We start from the raw sequence: 16,292 nt of genomic DNA on the forward strand, positions 1-16,292 counted from the left end.
TTAAGCAGTGAAGAGAACAAAGGAACGAAGATAGACTAGGCAAAAGAAGTAACATTTGTGAGTATTTAATTATTTGCTAGTCTGCACAATTTAAGTCTCCTTTAATCTTTACCAAAATGCTATGAAGTAATTATTATTCCTGTCTTTCAAGTGAAGGCATATTAAGACTCTTGAGTGTAGAGTAACTTGCCCAAAGGTATCAGCAATAATTGTTATAGCAGAGTGAGTTTGAACTTAGATCCTCCAGCCCTTGGTTTCCCTATCTTCTTAAAATAGATAAAAATATGAAATGATTGAAATTGATGTTCTTTGAAAGAGGGACGTACTTTTTAAAGTATATGAAAAAAAGAAATACTAAACATTACTACATTTCATTTAAAATTTAAAACTTCTATTTCTTTAATTTTGACACTAAGTTAATGCCCTGCTTTAGATGTTAAACAGAAATAAATCAGTATTTTAATTCCCTCATCATAGATACTTCATTGTTTTCTAAGTTCTTGCACATAAGTCAGTTTGAGACTCTGGTTGTTTTTATTCTTCCTGGATTGTAGTTTCTAACATAATGGTAGTGTCAGGCAATAAAACAAATGCAGGTCAGATCATGTTACAGTAAAACTCCTTGTATAATTTATATGCTTTCAGGTTGTATAGACTTATAGATCTTTATTTGTTGAAGATTACAAATCTAGTGAAATAATTTATTTTTAGAAATTAATGGCTTAATGTTGAACATATAAAGACTTCACTGCATATTAATTTATTGAGACGTTCTGCCTCATTTAAATAGAAATCTTTTCTTTCTATCATATTTACCATGTTGCTATTTTCTGTGTAGTCAAAATTATGACTGCATGGAAACAAACTTTAAAACCTGGTTTCCTGTGGTACTTAGAAAGAGAAACTGGTTTTCTCTGGTACTTAGAAAAGGAAACTAGGAAAGCTTGATTGTTGTTCATACATGTTGGTAAAGAGAAGGTGCTTTCCCTTTGCTCACTGTCCTCTTCTAAACTGTTAATGTCAAAGTGAGGGCAGACTCAGCCATAAGCCAGTTTGTTCTCCGTATTCTCCCCTTCCCTCAGTGATTACCTCCGTTCAAGGATTAAGACATTAACCTGTCTATAGGCTGATAAATGCCTTCCCAAATATCAGAAAGCATCGCCTCTAGTTCAAATCACTGTTACTACTCTAGTGCTAAATTCACTATTTTCCCCTGCTGGGACTACTGCAGTAGTCTCTTAACTGGTCTGTTTGCTTCTCTTTTTGCTCCCCTGTCATTTCTTTTGTTGCAGGGATAATCTTTCTGAAAATCAGTGTTTTCTCCTCATATCCACAGTAAAATCCAAATGCCTTATCAGCACCTTCAAGGAAAAACATGGAAAAATGCTGTCCTCACCTCTTACTACTTTTACCGTCTAGCAGCATTGTCCTTGCTATTCCTTAGACCAATCAACTCTCTGTCCCCTGCAAAGCCTTTGCTCTTTGTTGCCTCTTGTTCTAATGTTCTTTCTCTTGTATTTAAAATATCTGCATGACTTAACTTTACCCATCATTTAGATTTCTGACAAAAAAGTTACTTTTGTAGAGATGTCTTTCTTGTTTTCTGTGTCATTTCATTTCTGTGTCCCTCATTTGAATAAATTCAGTGAGATTACTGACTTTATCTTAGTTGTTACTTTGTTCTTTCATCCCTAAAATAGTAACTAACTGTTCTGTATAGTCAGTGCTCAATGATTATAGGAAGTGAATGGATAACCATTCAAGTGCCCACTGAATTTTGGGGGCAGTTTTGCAATATCTTAAACAGTTTTGAAGCTGTCATATCAGGATGGCAGTAGTATCATTGACTTTAGATATTTAATAGTCAGGCCTTGTTTGAATAAAGGATCATGGAAAGACATGATTTAATTCATAGTATTTAAGGAAGGTGTTTTATAGCTAAATCAGCTTTTTAGTGAAAGCAGGGTAAAATAATGTGCAGTAATCTATAACTTTATAACAATGGCCATTTTAAGGTTTTTCCATAGATGATTTATATATGTAGGTCTTCATTCAAAGATTGTCTTAAAACAAATATAAGTTTAAGAGATTTGTAAACTGAGGGAGAGAACTTTGAAATCAAATCAGTATTTGATTTCTGACTCTGCATTTATTTGTGTTACCTTAGGGAAATAACTTCTCAGGATTGAATTGTTCTCGTTGGCAAAATGAGAATAATAGTACCTGCCTCATAGATTATTGTAAGACTTAAATGTGGCAATGTTTATAAAGCATCTAAGTACCTTGCATATAGTAGATGCTTAAAAAACAGAAGCTTTTTAGGAAAAGTAATAGCAATTGCACCAAGTGGATTTGTTTTCTTAAGCCCTTGTTCTAACAACATTGAAGAAAGGGTTACAGCTTATTTTTAAGAAAAGATCCCCATATTCAGAAAGGATATGATTCAATACTGGTCTTAACAAATTTTCATCTATAGCCTACAAGTTGTCTTTCTATGGGAAGTTCTGTTATAGTCTGTATTAAAGAGAAAGAAATTACCTTTATATTCTTGGCTATAGAATTTGCTGTAGAAAAAAATGTCTAGTTCATAAATGCTCCTCTGCTTTAAGTTAATCATCTAATTTGTAAACTTCAAGTGTTTTGTGTTAGTCAGTATAATTTTATAAAGCAAATTCCTTTCCATATAAATTTTAAATAGATTGTATTTGTCCTATTAAGTAAATTGATGCTAGAGCTTTTGAGAGATCATTAATGTGTAGAAGAGATTTTCCTTAATTTTTCTCCTGAATTTAAAACTCAAATTGACCTCATGATAAGTAGATTCTTTATTTACTGACCTTCAAGCAGTGTTGTGACTCTCTACTACCATTTTTGAGTTCCAGAATAGGAGGTCGGGGGAGGTTGGGAGAATATTGATGCAATTTCTTAGAGGGTTTGGTCTGTAATTGTGATTAATAGCAGTTCTTTCACTATCTAGAAACAGACAGGCTGGTTTGTCTGCCTACAATCATGCTGTGATAAATGGAGCTATTTTAACTCTGGTTTTGTGTATCAAAGAAAACAGATGTAGTCTGGAACTGGAGGCTATAGGAAATATAAAGACTGCTTAACTTAATCTTCACAATGCTTGTTTTTGTAACTGACAAGCTGGTCAGTTTAAACAGTGGAGTTTATAATGGGCAAATATTTAATTTCACTTTATGACTTAAGTTTTTAAATTTTTATTTGCTTAAATTATACCTAAGTCCTGTCAGGAAGTTATATATATAAAAGACATATATATATATATATATATATATATATATATATATATATGAATTGGTAAGGAAGAAACAGGACTATCTTGTCCCTATTTGGAGGTAGTAACATCATTGTCTGTGTAGGAAATCCCACCCAACCCACAAAAAAATCAGCAGCAACATTACAGAATACAATAGTGTTTATATTTCTATATATAATATAATATAATATCTGTAAAATTCTGTATATTTCTGTATGGCAAACATATATTGAAAATAGAAGCTGAAATTTAAAGCACAATACTATTTACAATTGCTCCAAAGAAAATGAAATAGGCATAACTTTAACATAATATTAACATACTTAGTCATAAGTTTAACCAATTATATATAGGATCTGTATACTAAAAACTACAGAATGCTGCTGAAAAAAAAATCAAAGACGACATAAATAATTGGAGAAAATGTGTTTAGGGTTGGTAGAAAATTGGACAGAGTAGAGGTCATTTCTTCCCAGATTGATCTGTCTATCTAATGCAATTCCTATCAAAATTGCAGCAAGATTTTTTATAAAAATATAAGATTATTTTAAAATTTATATGATAAGGCAGAGGAACTAGATAGCTAAAACAATTTTGAAGAAACCACAAAGTGATTGCAATCAATCTGCCTATTTCCAGACATAGCTACAGTCATCAAGACTTTGTGGTATTATGGGATAGACACTTAGATTAGTAATAGAGAAGCCAGAAGTAGACCTGTACAGATATATCCAGCTGATTATGACAAAGGTATATAAAAACAGTTCTGTGATGGACGTGTATAAAGCTTTTTCAACAAGCAGTGATGATGAAAAAAAAAAATTTTCACCTAAACCTCACACTTGATAGCAACATTAACTCAAAATGGATAATGGCCTTAAATATAAAACAAACTTTTAGGAAAAAAAATGTGGCATAATCTTCAGGCTCTAGAGCAAGGCAAATAGTTCTTACACTTACCAAAAGTAGTATTTGTGAAAAAATAACTTAGATTTCATCAAAATAAAAAATGTTTGTTCTTTAAAAGACTCAAGTAAGGAGATGAAAAGATAGGCTACAGTATATAAGAAAATATGTACAAATTCCATATCCAAAATTTGTACTGCAATATATAGAGTGAGCACTCAAAACGCAATAGTAAGATTTAAACAATCCAGTTACAAAATGGGCTAAACGCATAAAGAAACATTACACTGAAGAAGATATACAGATAGAAAATGTTATATGAGAAGATGCTTATTAGCATCATAAACTATTAGGGAAATGCAAATTAAAATCATAAGAGACATCACTGGGTGATGATATCAGAATGCTAAGATAAGAAACAGTGACAATATCAAATGTTGGTGAGGATGTGGAAAAACTGGACCAATCATACATTGCTGGTGTGGTACAATTTGACGGTTTCTTGTAAAATCAAACATGCAACTACCATTCAGCCCAATAGTCATATACTTGGGCACTTATATCAGAGAAATGAAAACTTACATTTACATAAAAACTTTTCCATGAATATTCATAGCAACTTTACTCATAATTACACAAAACTGGAGACAGCCCAGACAGATGTCTTTCAAATAGTGAATGACTACACAAATTGTGGTACATTTATACCATGAAATACTACACAGCAATAAGAAATCAGCTATTTGTACATGCAACAACTTGGATGAATCTCCAAGGAATTATGATGCAGGAAAAAAAAAGCCAAGTACAAAAGTTTACATACTGTATGATTCTATTTCAATATTGTTTTTGAAATGACATAATTATAGAAATAGATTAGTGATTTCCAAGAGTCAACTGTGGGGAGGAAATGACTTTTTTTATATTTTTATTGAAGTAATATTGGTTTACAGCACTATGTGTTTTAGAGGAATAGTATCACACCTCTCCAGATGTATGTCCCCATACCACACCAAGATGCTGAAAGTCCTTAGCATAGTCTGTTGTGCCCCTTTCCAACTCTGTTCTCCTTTCATAGCCTCAATTCTGCAGATTTTTAGGATTTTTAAAAATTTTTTTAAAAGATTTATTTATTTATGCATATAAGAACTGGGGTATAGGCTAGCGGTGCAGGGGGGTAAGGATTCACCAGAGACAGAGAGAAACAGAACAGGCAGATTGACTGAAATACATTGCTGAGGGAGCAGCAGGCGAGACAGGAGAGGTCTGCTACACCATATGAGTCACCTCCCTGGCTAGGAATCAAACTTGTGCTGCAGTGGCTGTGGATTGCTTCGTAGTGCTGCGACTTAACCCCTTGCGCCACCAGGAAGGCCCAGATTTTTAGGATTTATTATTGGTTTGGTTTTATCTAACCTTTTGTTTCTTTACATTCTGTATATAAATGACACTATCCAGTATTTGTCTTTCTCCTAACTTACTTCACTTAGCATAATCCCCTCCAGTTCCAGTCATGTTGCTGCAGATCACAGGTTATCTTTTTTTCATAGCTGAGTAATAATAGTCCATTCTGTATACATACCACATCTTCTTAATCAACTTATCTGTCTTTGGGCACTTAGGTTGTTTCCATAATTGTCTATTATAAATCATGCTGCAGCAAACACAGATGTGCATATATACCTTTGAATTAGTGTTTTTCCATTTGTCAGATAAATACCTGGGAGTGAAATTGATGAATCATATGGTAGCTTTATTTTTAATATTTTGAGAAATCTTTATTCTGTTCTTCACCAGCGATCACATTATCATGCCTGTTGATAAGTGATGGTGAGCATTTTTTCATGTGTCTGTTGGCCATTTGTATAACTTCTTGCAAGAAGTGCTTATTTAGTTCTGCCCATTTTTGGATTGTTTTCTTTTCTTCAAGTTGTATGAGTTCTTTGTAGATCTTGGATATCAGTCCATTGTCCCATGTATGGTATGTGAAATTTTTTTCAGTACAGTGTCTTTGGGATTCTTTCTTTCACTGTGCAACTTTTCAGTTTGATGTAGTCTCAATGTTTATATTCTCTTTTGTTTTTCTTGCTGTTTGAAATGAATCCACAAAGACATCACTAAGGCCTATGATATGGAATGTTTTACCTATGTTTTCATCTATGTTTTTTACATTGTCAGGTCTTACATCCAAATCTTTTATCCATTTTTGAGTTAATTTTTTGTGTATGGCATGAGAGTGGTCTATTTTAATTATTTGCCTATGCTGTCCAGTTTTGCCTACATCATTTATTGAAGAAATTTTCCTTTCTCCAGTGTATATTCTTGGCTCCATTGCTGTAGATTAACTATCCATATAGGTTGGGTTTATTTCTGAGCTGTCAATTCTATTCCATTGGTTGGTTTGTCTGGTTTTGTTCCAGTACCATACTGTTCTTGATTATTGTAGCTTTATGGTATAATTTGAAGTCTGGGAGTACACTATCACACTCCTTAGAGGAGGAAGTGACTTTAGACAGCCAAATCTAATGTCTAATCAGATCACTTATTTAAATGGCTTAGTCTAGATTTTTTTATTTAAATAAGATCTATATATTAGTACTAAGGAGGTACCCTGTATGTACAAACTAGAACTTTCAAAATACAGTTATTAAAATAATGGCTAGGTGGTTTTAGCTTAGACTAAATTCTACGTCTGAGCTTTAACTTTAGTAATCTAAATGTAGTCTATTTCATAATTTATTTTTAAAAATTAATATATAATAAATCTTTTCAAAGTTAATACTCATTCATAATTCAGAGTTTGAAGTTTATCTGGCTAAAAACTTTAGCTAGCACATCCCAAATTTATCTCTTTTAACATGGGACTATTTGGTAGTTTCTGCTAAGTCTTTAGTCCCTTATACTACAAAGAGTAGATCCAAATCATTTTGGTGTCTAGGCTGACTACCCATGTTTACATTCTCCACAAACAGCAATCCCACACTCCCCACTCCTTGTTTACATGTGTGTTCATTCTTTTTTTTTTGCTCTGGATCATACTATAAAATGTTTTCTTTATTGGAGCTTTTAGCAACCAAAGGGGAATGTTGAGTCTGTGATATTAAAGACTACCTCTTTAAGTGTCCATTTCCTCTGTTCCAGAAGTAAATTTTTTTAATATACTATTTGTTGCAAAATACAAAATACTTGTTTTACCTAATCTATATCTACATCATTAGAAATAAATTGTAAAAGAGGTGAAGTCCACTTTTAATTTAAACAGAACAATAAATTTCTCCTATTAGTTTTCTAGAATATTCAGTATCTGGCTATGTTTCTTGTATCTTTAAAAATATTTCTAAAACTAATAGCTAGTTAAAGTATTATGTGTTTAGAATAATAGTCAATTGTGAATTCAGGCTCCCTATCTTGTTTTGAATGATAGTGGACTTGGTTTTTTGTAACTCTAGTGTTGACTCTTGGGCTAGGTTTGTACTCCTAGAGAATCAGATGTCAAAGGAATGTAGTTGAATATAATAAAAATAATTATGAATATTCCACATCAGATAATCCATGTCTGAGATGAGTAAACTTCATGTGGTCTAAATATACATATATGTGCCTTTTCAGTGGATAACTATCACATACAAGCAATGTTAAAATGATCTTAGGCCACCTGTTATTTGCTGTTTTTATTAATCCATTCTTCCCTCCACCAATGTAACATAAAAATCATTTTTATTTCTGAACATGACCTCTAGAAATGTTAAAGCTGTTACTATTTAGTTGTGCACACATGCATTACATGTGTACAAACGGGGATAGTCAGCTGATTTCTGAATGTCTAGCAGTGCAACTAAAGGTTGTACAAGGAACACTGTTGTTGTTTAGTTCTAGAATAAAAGTCTTCTATTTTGAATTGTGGTCCCTATTTAGAATTAAGGCCTTGGATGTTTCATTGTTATCATTTTGATTTGAGACAGCCACAGAGTCTCTAGAATTTTATGAAGACTGTTTCCAGGAATGTCTTATTGTAAAGACCATAGAGCATTTTTACTTAAATTGTGTTTTATTTGTGCATCCTACAATGTAGTTGACTTAAATTGTTAAGCAAAAGCAAACAATTTCCTAGTCCCTTTATTTGCATAATTCATGATTTTTAACCTCAGTTAATACTGTTTTTACTGACAGTAGCACCTTACAGACGTCTGCTATCTAGGAGTTAAATTCTTTGATCAAATATGTTTATGAGGAGCCACAGCTATGCTGACTATCTTCTTTTTTTTTTTAACTTTCTAGTTCACTAATCAAATGTATGTTAGATTGATTATTGTAAAAGTATAAACCATAGAAAATTTGACAAGATAGATGTGTAAATTATCCTTCTGACAGAACTAATGATGCACTCCAAGCACCTTCTGTTTTCCAGCGCTTGGTGAGCGACTTCATTAAATATGCAATGACTATTGGGTGGCTTCTCAGACAATGGTTCAGTTCCTTGTGGAATTGCATTATTACTAGAGGTGTAAAACCAGGCAGACAAGCTAGCTCTTGGGCATCCTGCTGAGGTTCTAATGTGCTCCATCTCGTTGGAGCAGTTGTTTGCAGTCTTTTCAGGACAATTACATCCATAACCACAGGACACATTCAGTGAAACTATATTACAGATAACAGTGGAGACTGGCATTGACTGCGCTTCACGCCTCTCTCTTGGGCTGCATTAGTGTGGGGAGCTTATAATATGCTACTTCTACCACTCACAGAGTAGTTGCTTTTTTTTTTCTCCTTTTTTTTAATCCCTTGGAGCAAATCTGGAAATAACTGATTTGTAACTTTTTTAAGTGCTTAAAAATCAAAATACTTGAAGTGAAGAGATTCTGTAGATTCTAATTCCTTTGCACATGAGAAAACTGAGGCTGAAACATGGAGGTGGCTTGTCCTTAGGAAGATAGGTAGTAGGACAACCTGGTGGAACATCTTTCACGTGGAAGAGGTTGCATGAATAAGAAATTATACTGTTTAGGTTCTGGTTTTAGACATTTTTAAAGCAAAATTTTTCTTTTTAAATTAAAATAACTTCGCCTGTTGTACTTCATCCACATTCTGTCCCCATCAGAAGATCAGCAATGCTTTTTAATTTCTAGAAGTCAAGTGGAAATATTTTGCTTTCAAGGATATCATTCTATTTATCATTTCACAATTTGGTGGTTTCCTGAAGAACTAGAATCAAAAGATGGTTTGAGTTGAGTTTAAAATGGTCTTTAAGGTTCCCAAAATGCAGACACTGTGGTGTATCACCACAGCCTGATAAATGGAAAGCATTTTAGAATGACAGGCTGAATACTTTAATGAAAAAAGGTTTCCCATTTCAGTTGGCCAATTAAATTACTGTTGATGACTTTGGATCATTAATGAACATTTGTGGAAAATGACCATTTGATTTTAATTATTACAATAATCTGTTTGAAAAGTACTAATCACAAATAATCTTACCCATAAATTAAAAGTATCCATTTTACCACAGATAAGTCAGCAAAATATATTGCTTTTTTTTAAATGCGAAAGCATGTTGGTCTTTCAGAGTTCTTTTACAGATTAAAAGTACATATCCTTTTTTAACGAAAGTTCTACTTTAAAAAGGTTACTTTTTTCATTGAGTGCCCTTTAAAAAATAATTTATGCTGCTAACCATTATATTACTTCATTATTCTCAAAATAAATTGGCAAGATCTTGAAACAAAGAAAGAGAACATTATACAGGGTACAAAAGCAGAAGTATAGATTTAGTGGATTAGGAATTTATTTAGTACCTAAAAAAACTCTACCAAGAAGAAAATAGCCATCATTAGGGAACATGAAAATTTATATAAAAGAAATATGAAAAGAAAATACAAATAGAAAGCTACATGATAATGTTTTTTGCTTAAACCCATTAAATTTTCAAGTTAAAAAAATTTTAAAGCTTTTGTTCCCTTTATAAAGTATTTCACAGATACAGACTACCATTTCTGCTATAGCGCAGCCAACAAATTCATCTGGGTATGATGTTTTCTTTTGTTAAAACTTCATTTTCTCTGAAACTTCAGCATGTTTTGGTTAAGACGGGAGGTGGGTTTTTTGGAAAGGTATGTTTTTCTCATTCTGCTATTTGTAAAATGGGGCAAAATTTCAGCCCAAGCTTCCTCCATCTCCATTTTATAGTTTACAGAGAAAGGAGACTCAGTGGAGCTCTGGCTTCCCCTGGGAATACATTGGACTTAATGAGCTTGATAGTCTAGTGGGCTCAATAAATCAAATAAAGCAAAACATTTCTCATTTTTGAATAAAAGCATTTATCACACAGTGTTTGTTCATTCGTGGTCATAAGATTGATTGGTTCCCAGCATCATAGTGTATATTGAAGCATTTTTGATTTTGTTTTTCCAGTCGGCAAGTTACGGAAGCAGTGGCTAAAAGAAAGTATCTCTGATGTTGGCTATGGGATGCTGAAGTCTGTCAAGGAATATGTGGACCCCAATAACATCTTTGGAAACAGAAACCTTTTATAAATCCATTACTGTTGTTGTTACAAAAAGTCACTTTTTTTTTTAGTCTTCAACTATGGTTATACCAGTAATCATATATATATATATCTCTATATCATGGACTATATTTCAGCCACATTTGTTTGTTGGTTTAAAGCAAGTTTGTTTTATCTGTAGTTTTGTTTCTGCGTCTGTGGATTGACAGATGGTATTCCTAAAACTCCATCATTGTAAGTGTATCAGTTTACAGCCAACTGGTTGTCATTTCAAATTTTAGTCAGGCAGCACAAGTCTGTTGTTATTTCAGGGGAAGATGCTGCCAGCTGTTTTATATTGATTCTTCCTCTTGGGAACAAAGGCAGATTTTGGTGTCATCTATTGCTTATCTCGCCTGTTATTAAAAGAATGTTTCTGAGAAGCAAAGAGTGCATCCTCGTGTGAGTAGACCATTAAGGGAGGATACTTGTGAAAGAATATAGGCAACCTGTTATTTAGGATGCCTTCAGTTGTGTAAGGTGTTTGGCCTATGTTTTTCTTTTAAATGAGCAGAGTTATAAAATCTTATATACAAATTATTCTGTTAGGGGACATGTTTTTGTTCTCCATGTTTCTATTTCTACTCAAATGTGAGTTGTATTTGTGTCACTGAGATAACCTATTGTTGTATGCTAGTTCATTCATAATATGTTTTCTAGGAAAAGCTGATTTACCACTCATTCAGTGTGAAGAACAGGTTTACCAAGAATGAATGAATGCCTTTTCCAACTTAGAGTCCTGATGTTTCTGATTTGACATTCTTGTTGCTGAGGTGCATAAGAAGCTGCAACAGGAGCAGAAGAAGAAAGACTCCTTACACTTACTATCTCCAATTCAAAGAATTGTTTGGCTAAAGAAATACAGTCATCATTCAGCTATTGAACTTGAAAGCCTCAATATTTTCAATGACAAAATCTTTTTTTAATTAACCCAAACATAAATTTTCATATAAAAGTAAAGTTTCAATTTAGTTTTTAATAATGGTTTAATGCCTTTTTTTTAATTACTGGTTTAACCTAAATTTAAAGAAAATGTAATGTATTAATACATGTACCATAATCAAAAGTTTGAAATATCATATTTCTTAAATACTAGGGAGAACATTAATCACATTTAGCAAACATTTTTACATTTAAACCTGAATATTAAAATAAATGATTACTTTGAATCACTGTCTGTCACAGTTCATGATTCACATTTTGAGATGGATTCTTTTCTTAATACAATACCTAACTTTTGATAATTTTTTAAAATTAATATTTGATCAGATAATGTAAAGTGAAAAATGCAGATGATCCTTTAAATGGACACACTGTCTTTGTAGCAACAGCTCCAAAGTATTTTTGGGCAGTTTAATACCTTTTATATCTGAAGTAGCCTTAACCAGAAAAGTGAAAATTTAAAATTAACAAGATGGTATTTTTAAGACTTCAAAATAATAAATCATTTTTAGCTAATAAAATTGGCCTTGAACTAATAAATTTAAATCTATAAGCAAATCAAAATTAAATATTTAGTATAACAAAAACTATGTATTTTATTTAGAAACTGCTTTTCTTCATTAGTGATTTCTTTTTAATTATAAAATTTCCAGCAGATCTTTGCTTGAAGCCCTTGATATTTAAAATAGTTCTATAATTGGTGAGTAAATTATTCTTGCCTCTAGAATTACAAAGATCTCAGCTTTATAAAATGCATCTATTCATGAAGGTAATTTCTCTAATTGGTGATCAAAATGTAAGATTTAATATGGTACTAATTTCATTGGAGTGTATACGTATTTGAGTCTTTTTTTTTTTTTGAATAAAACAGATTCATAAGCAGATCCATTCCTTTGCATATGATTGTTATACAACGTTCTTTTCCAGGAGTTCAGATTTCAGCAACCTCAGAAATCTGTATTTGATATTAGGAAACATAAATGTGATACCTGAAATTGTTATATTCACTATTCTACATGAAATTTATGGAAATTAGAGATTTATGTCTTTGTTTTTCTTCCCCCATATGTGCAGGACTCCCCAACCTTGATTTATAGTGATGACTACATTTTGTAATTGGAGTCATTTCTACAGGGATCATTTTGAAAAACATGAACCCTCATCAGTGTTGGTCCACTCTGATTTAGTAAATCAGAATGCCTTTCTCCACTTTCACGCAACCACTTCTGAGAGGTACCTCGGCATATATTTAGTATCTCTGGAGAACTGAGTTTTTGAATATGCACAGAAGCACTTAAACCTTGCCTCTGATTTTTGAAATATCTGAAATGGTTTCATAAAAGTCCAGAAAACATTGTGTGTATAAGGCCCTGAACTCATTTTGAATACATTTAAGTTTTAAAAGCTCCTAGCCATTTTGGTTTTCAATGATGCATAACAATGACTTGTCTTTCTAATGTTTCATTTGGTTAAGTCAAATTTGGGTTGGGGTTTCAGTGGGCATAAGAACTTGCTGCTTGTGAGATACTGCATAGAATACTAAAGATTCCGTATGAACAGGCTTTATAACCTTTAGGGAAACTGTTGCCTTAATGTTTGGTTCAGTTTACAGTACATAAGTGAATTTAGTCTTATGCTGAGTAATTTGAGTTTTTTTAGTTTAGTAAGATTTGCAGAAGCCACATGTTTATATTGTGCACAGCATTTTACCATAAAGAATGAAGATTAAATTCTTCATTCTTCTGAGGAGTTGGCAGTTTTCTTCCTAAGTGCTTACACGTTCTAGTACTATTATTAAAAGTTATTTTTAACTTTTAGAAACTGTAAGCCTTCTGGAATGCATAGCTGTGTTGATATATTTTGGAAAACAGCATTAAGGGGTGAGCATCTATCAGTGTATATACTGTGCCAGATATAGGTGGTTGCACGGAAACCTTTTTTTCAGAATATTCTCTTAGTAACTACTAAGTCCAACTTTGCATTTTTGAAAATACCTTTCTGCATGTTGGCTCCAGAGATTTTCTTTTGTCATGTTCTTAACCCTAGCTTAGAGAAGCCCTATAGCCCCAAGCAAAAATGTGTTACCTTGGCTGTTCACAAACTGCCTGTGCTGGTGTTTGAAGCAGAATAGAATTCTGTGGGAAGCATATCTATATTTTAAGAAACACCAAGATAGGAATTAAGGTCAACTTTTATAACTATGTGAACCACTTAATCATTAGCAACTTTTATTTTAATTATAGCTTAGCTCTTGGTGAGAGAAAAGCTGAAACTAACAAGTGCCAATTTAGAATTGAAGAATCCAGAATTGCCTTTGGCTTTATTGAATTATGGAAACTTGGCTTTGCTCAAAAGTTTCATGTTCGCAACTGAGCCTCATGTCAATATATTCTCCTGTTCTTACTAATTTCAGTATCCTGAAAAGGAAGCAACAATTGATGCTGAAATCAGTAAGTGTAAAAGATTTTTTGAACTATTGAAATAATAGTATCTGATATGAAGGATGTAAGTACTCAGCTTTCTGCTCCTGCAGCCAGCGTTTGTCTTTAGTATATAATTTAACTGTAAAAGCGACTTTGTAACATCAACAGCTTAAGAAAATTTAAAATTAAGTGGACCTAGGTCTAAGAGATTTTTTTTCTTCAAAGGGAAATGTGAAGCCACTAGTTCTTCTGTTTACATGTGTTTTCCTTTCAACTTTATTCATCTTCATATTTCCTGAGTTGAAAATAGAAAGTCGATTGTTCCAATTTTATTAATGTAGCATAATCAAGTGCAACCCAAATATAACTAAATCCATTTGGATTTATAGCTAAGTATATTGTTAGCTAGTTTTTAATCATTCTAGTTTTTAAATCAATGTTATATTCCTAGGAGGTGTTTAGTCTTCTGTTAACCTGAAGCATTCTCATTTGAACCTTGGGCGATCCTCAAAGAATGGGCACTCTTGTGTGCTCTTCTAACCACAGCAATTCCTTAACAGACATGAGTAAGGATCACTGATAATAGAGCACTCAAGCCAAAGAACCATCACAGAATTAAGTATATTTAGTCCTGTGAACATGTAACGATTTCTTTTCTAGTTCACAAAGGAGATAAGCTTTTTTTCTTTCCCCTGAGAAAGAAAAATAGTACATTGTCATTAAGAACATTTTTCAGAGATTCTGAACTTCTGATTGTAAGAGAGAAAGAAAAAAATGTTTTAGTGTGGATTTCAAAGCAGCATGTACACGTGCTTAAGGCATCTTATTATTGGCAGTTTTTTCATGAACACATGAGCATCCTGTAAAACATGTTTAACCCTTAATCTTGTTCACATATCTAAAAAAACATGAAATGCTTGTACTGGTATACAGTTTCTATAAATAATTATTTTTTGAGCTACTTAAAGAATATCCCCGAAAGCTCACAGTGCCTTGTTGGGATTTTTTTTCCATGAAATAGCCATTATTTAAAGTGAGTGGGAGAGGATAAGTCTTCAAAGACAGGTGGTTTAGCAGTTCAAGGCTATTCCTCTTCAAGAACATGTCAGGAATTAAGTAGTTGTATGTAGAAACACTAATAATCTTTCCCACAGTGTTGGTTTGGATCACATATTCTATCATAATTAGTTGTATGGTAGCTCTGCATTCTCACATCTATTCAAACGATAGAATTATATGTATTTTCATTCTTACATTTCATTCCTACTGTCCCAACTTAGTAGTCCTAGGTGTGACTTAGTGGATGTGGTGTATTCACTCTGTCCCTGAGACACCCACTACTTGCTTTTGGATGTTTGCTCATACAGCTCCTTGAGGAGCAGAGCCGGGGTGGGGGTGGGGTAGGGGCCTATTCCCAATGTTTGTCAATCCTTTTTTGTGTGATGGTGCCTTCAGAATAATGAATATTTCTGTTTCTGGACAATGATAAATCTTATGAGAAATATGTGTAGGTTATATTTCTTAATTTTTGTCCTCTTTTGCTAAGCCTGTGAAATACTTTGGCTCTGATACAACTTGACTTGAATAATATCTTATCCCGAGTCTTCCTCCAAGGCAGTACATACTCCTGCCAGTACTGTAGTAATATTTTGGGAACTACATGTGGGTAAGCACTTGTATGTAAGCCATTATACTGCTGTAACTAATGCGTGCAAACAGTTCTTCTCTTTACATTTATAGTCTAAAAGTGGATATGTAGTGAGAAGGAAAATTCCTGAGAGATTCCCGCGTAACTTTGTCAATTCAGACTGAGCCATACTGTTTTTCTACAAGGGCTCAAACCATAGTGTGTATATTGTGCTTTCAATGTATGTTTAAATTCTTTTATTGCTTTTCCTAGACTGTACTGTTCTATAAGCAAATGCCCATGTGTGATTTTTAAGATGTGCTGGGAAAAAAAAAAATAAAACAATACCAAAACCAGTCATTGTTACAGAGTTATTGCTTATTTCATGTCCATTCCATTTAACTTTTGTTGGCAGTATCAGTCTGTCTTCAGAGAATGAATAGAATACTATTTATACCCACCAGTAGCCTCTCTAGTAGTGAAGTCTGTGTGTATAGACACTGATTCTGTCCCTACCTGTGGCTCCCACTCTGGAGAGGTTATAGCTTTCTGGGCTCTGAAATGGCTGAGGATCAG

The 16,292-nt window shown here is 33.0% G+C and overlaps 1 protein-coding gene across 1 annotated transcript in view; it reads left to right on the forward strand.

The window, feature by feature from the left end:
* The window catches only part of AGPS (alkylglycerone phosphate synthase), a 102,136-nt gene extending 91,345 nt beyond the window's left edge, over nt 1-10,791 (forward strand). The window contains exon 20 of the mRNA XM_037523609.1: nt 10,592-10,791. Coding sequence (XP_037379506.1) covers nt 10,592-10,713 — 122 coding nt within the window. The 3' untranslated portion in view covers nt 10,714-10,791. The remainder of the gene's footprint in view (nt 1-10,591) is intronic.
* Nucleotides 10,792-16,292: the final 5,501 nt, after the last annotated feature.

Source organism: Talpa occidentalis, unplaced genomic scaffold, assembly GCF_014898055.3.
Source record: "Talpa occidentalis isolate TD23 unplaced genomic scaffold, MPIMG_talOcc4v2.1 talOcc4.3, whole genome shotgun sequence".
In the NCBI taxonomy this organism is placed as follows: domain Eukaryota; kingdom Metazoa; phylum Chordata; class Mammalia; order Eulipotyphla; family Talpidae; genus Talpa; species Talpa occidentalis.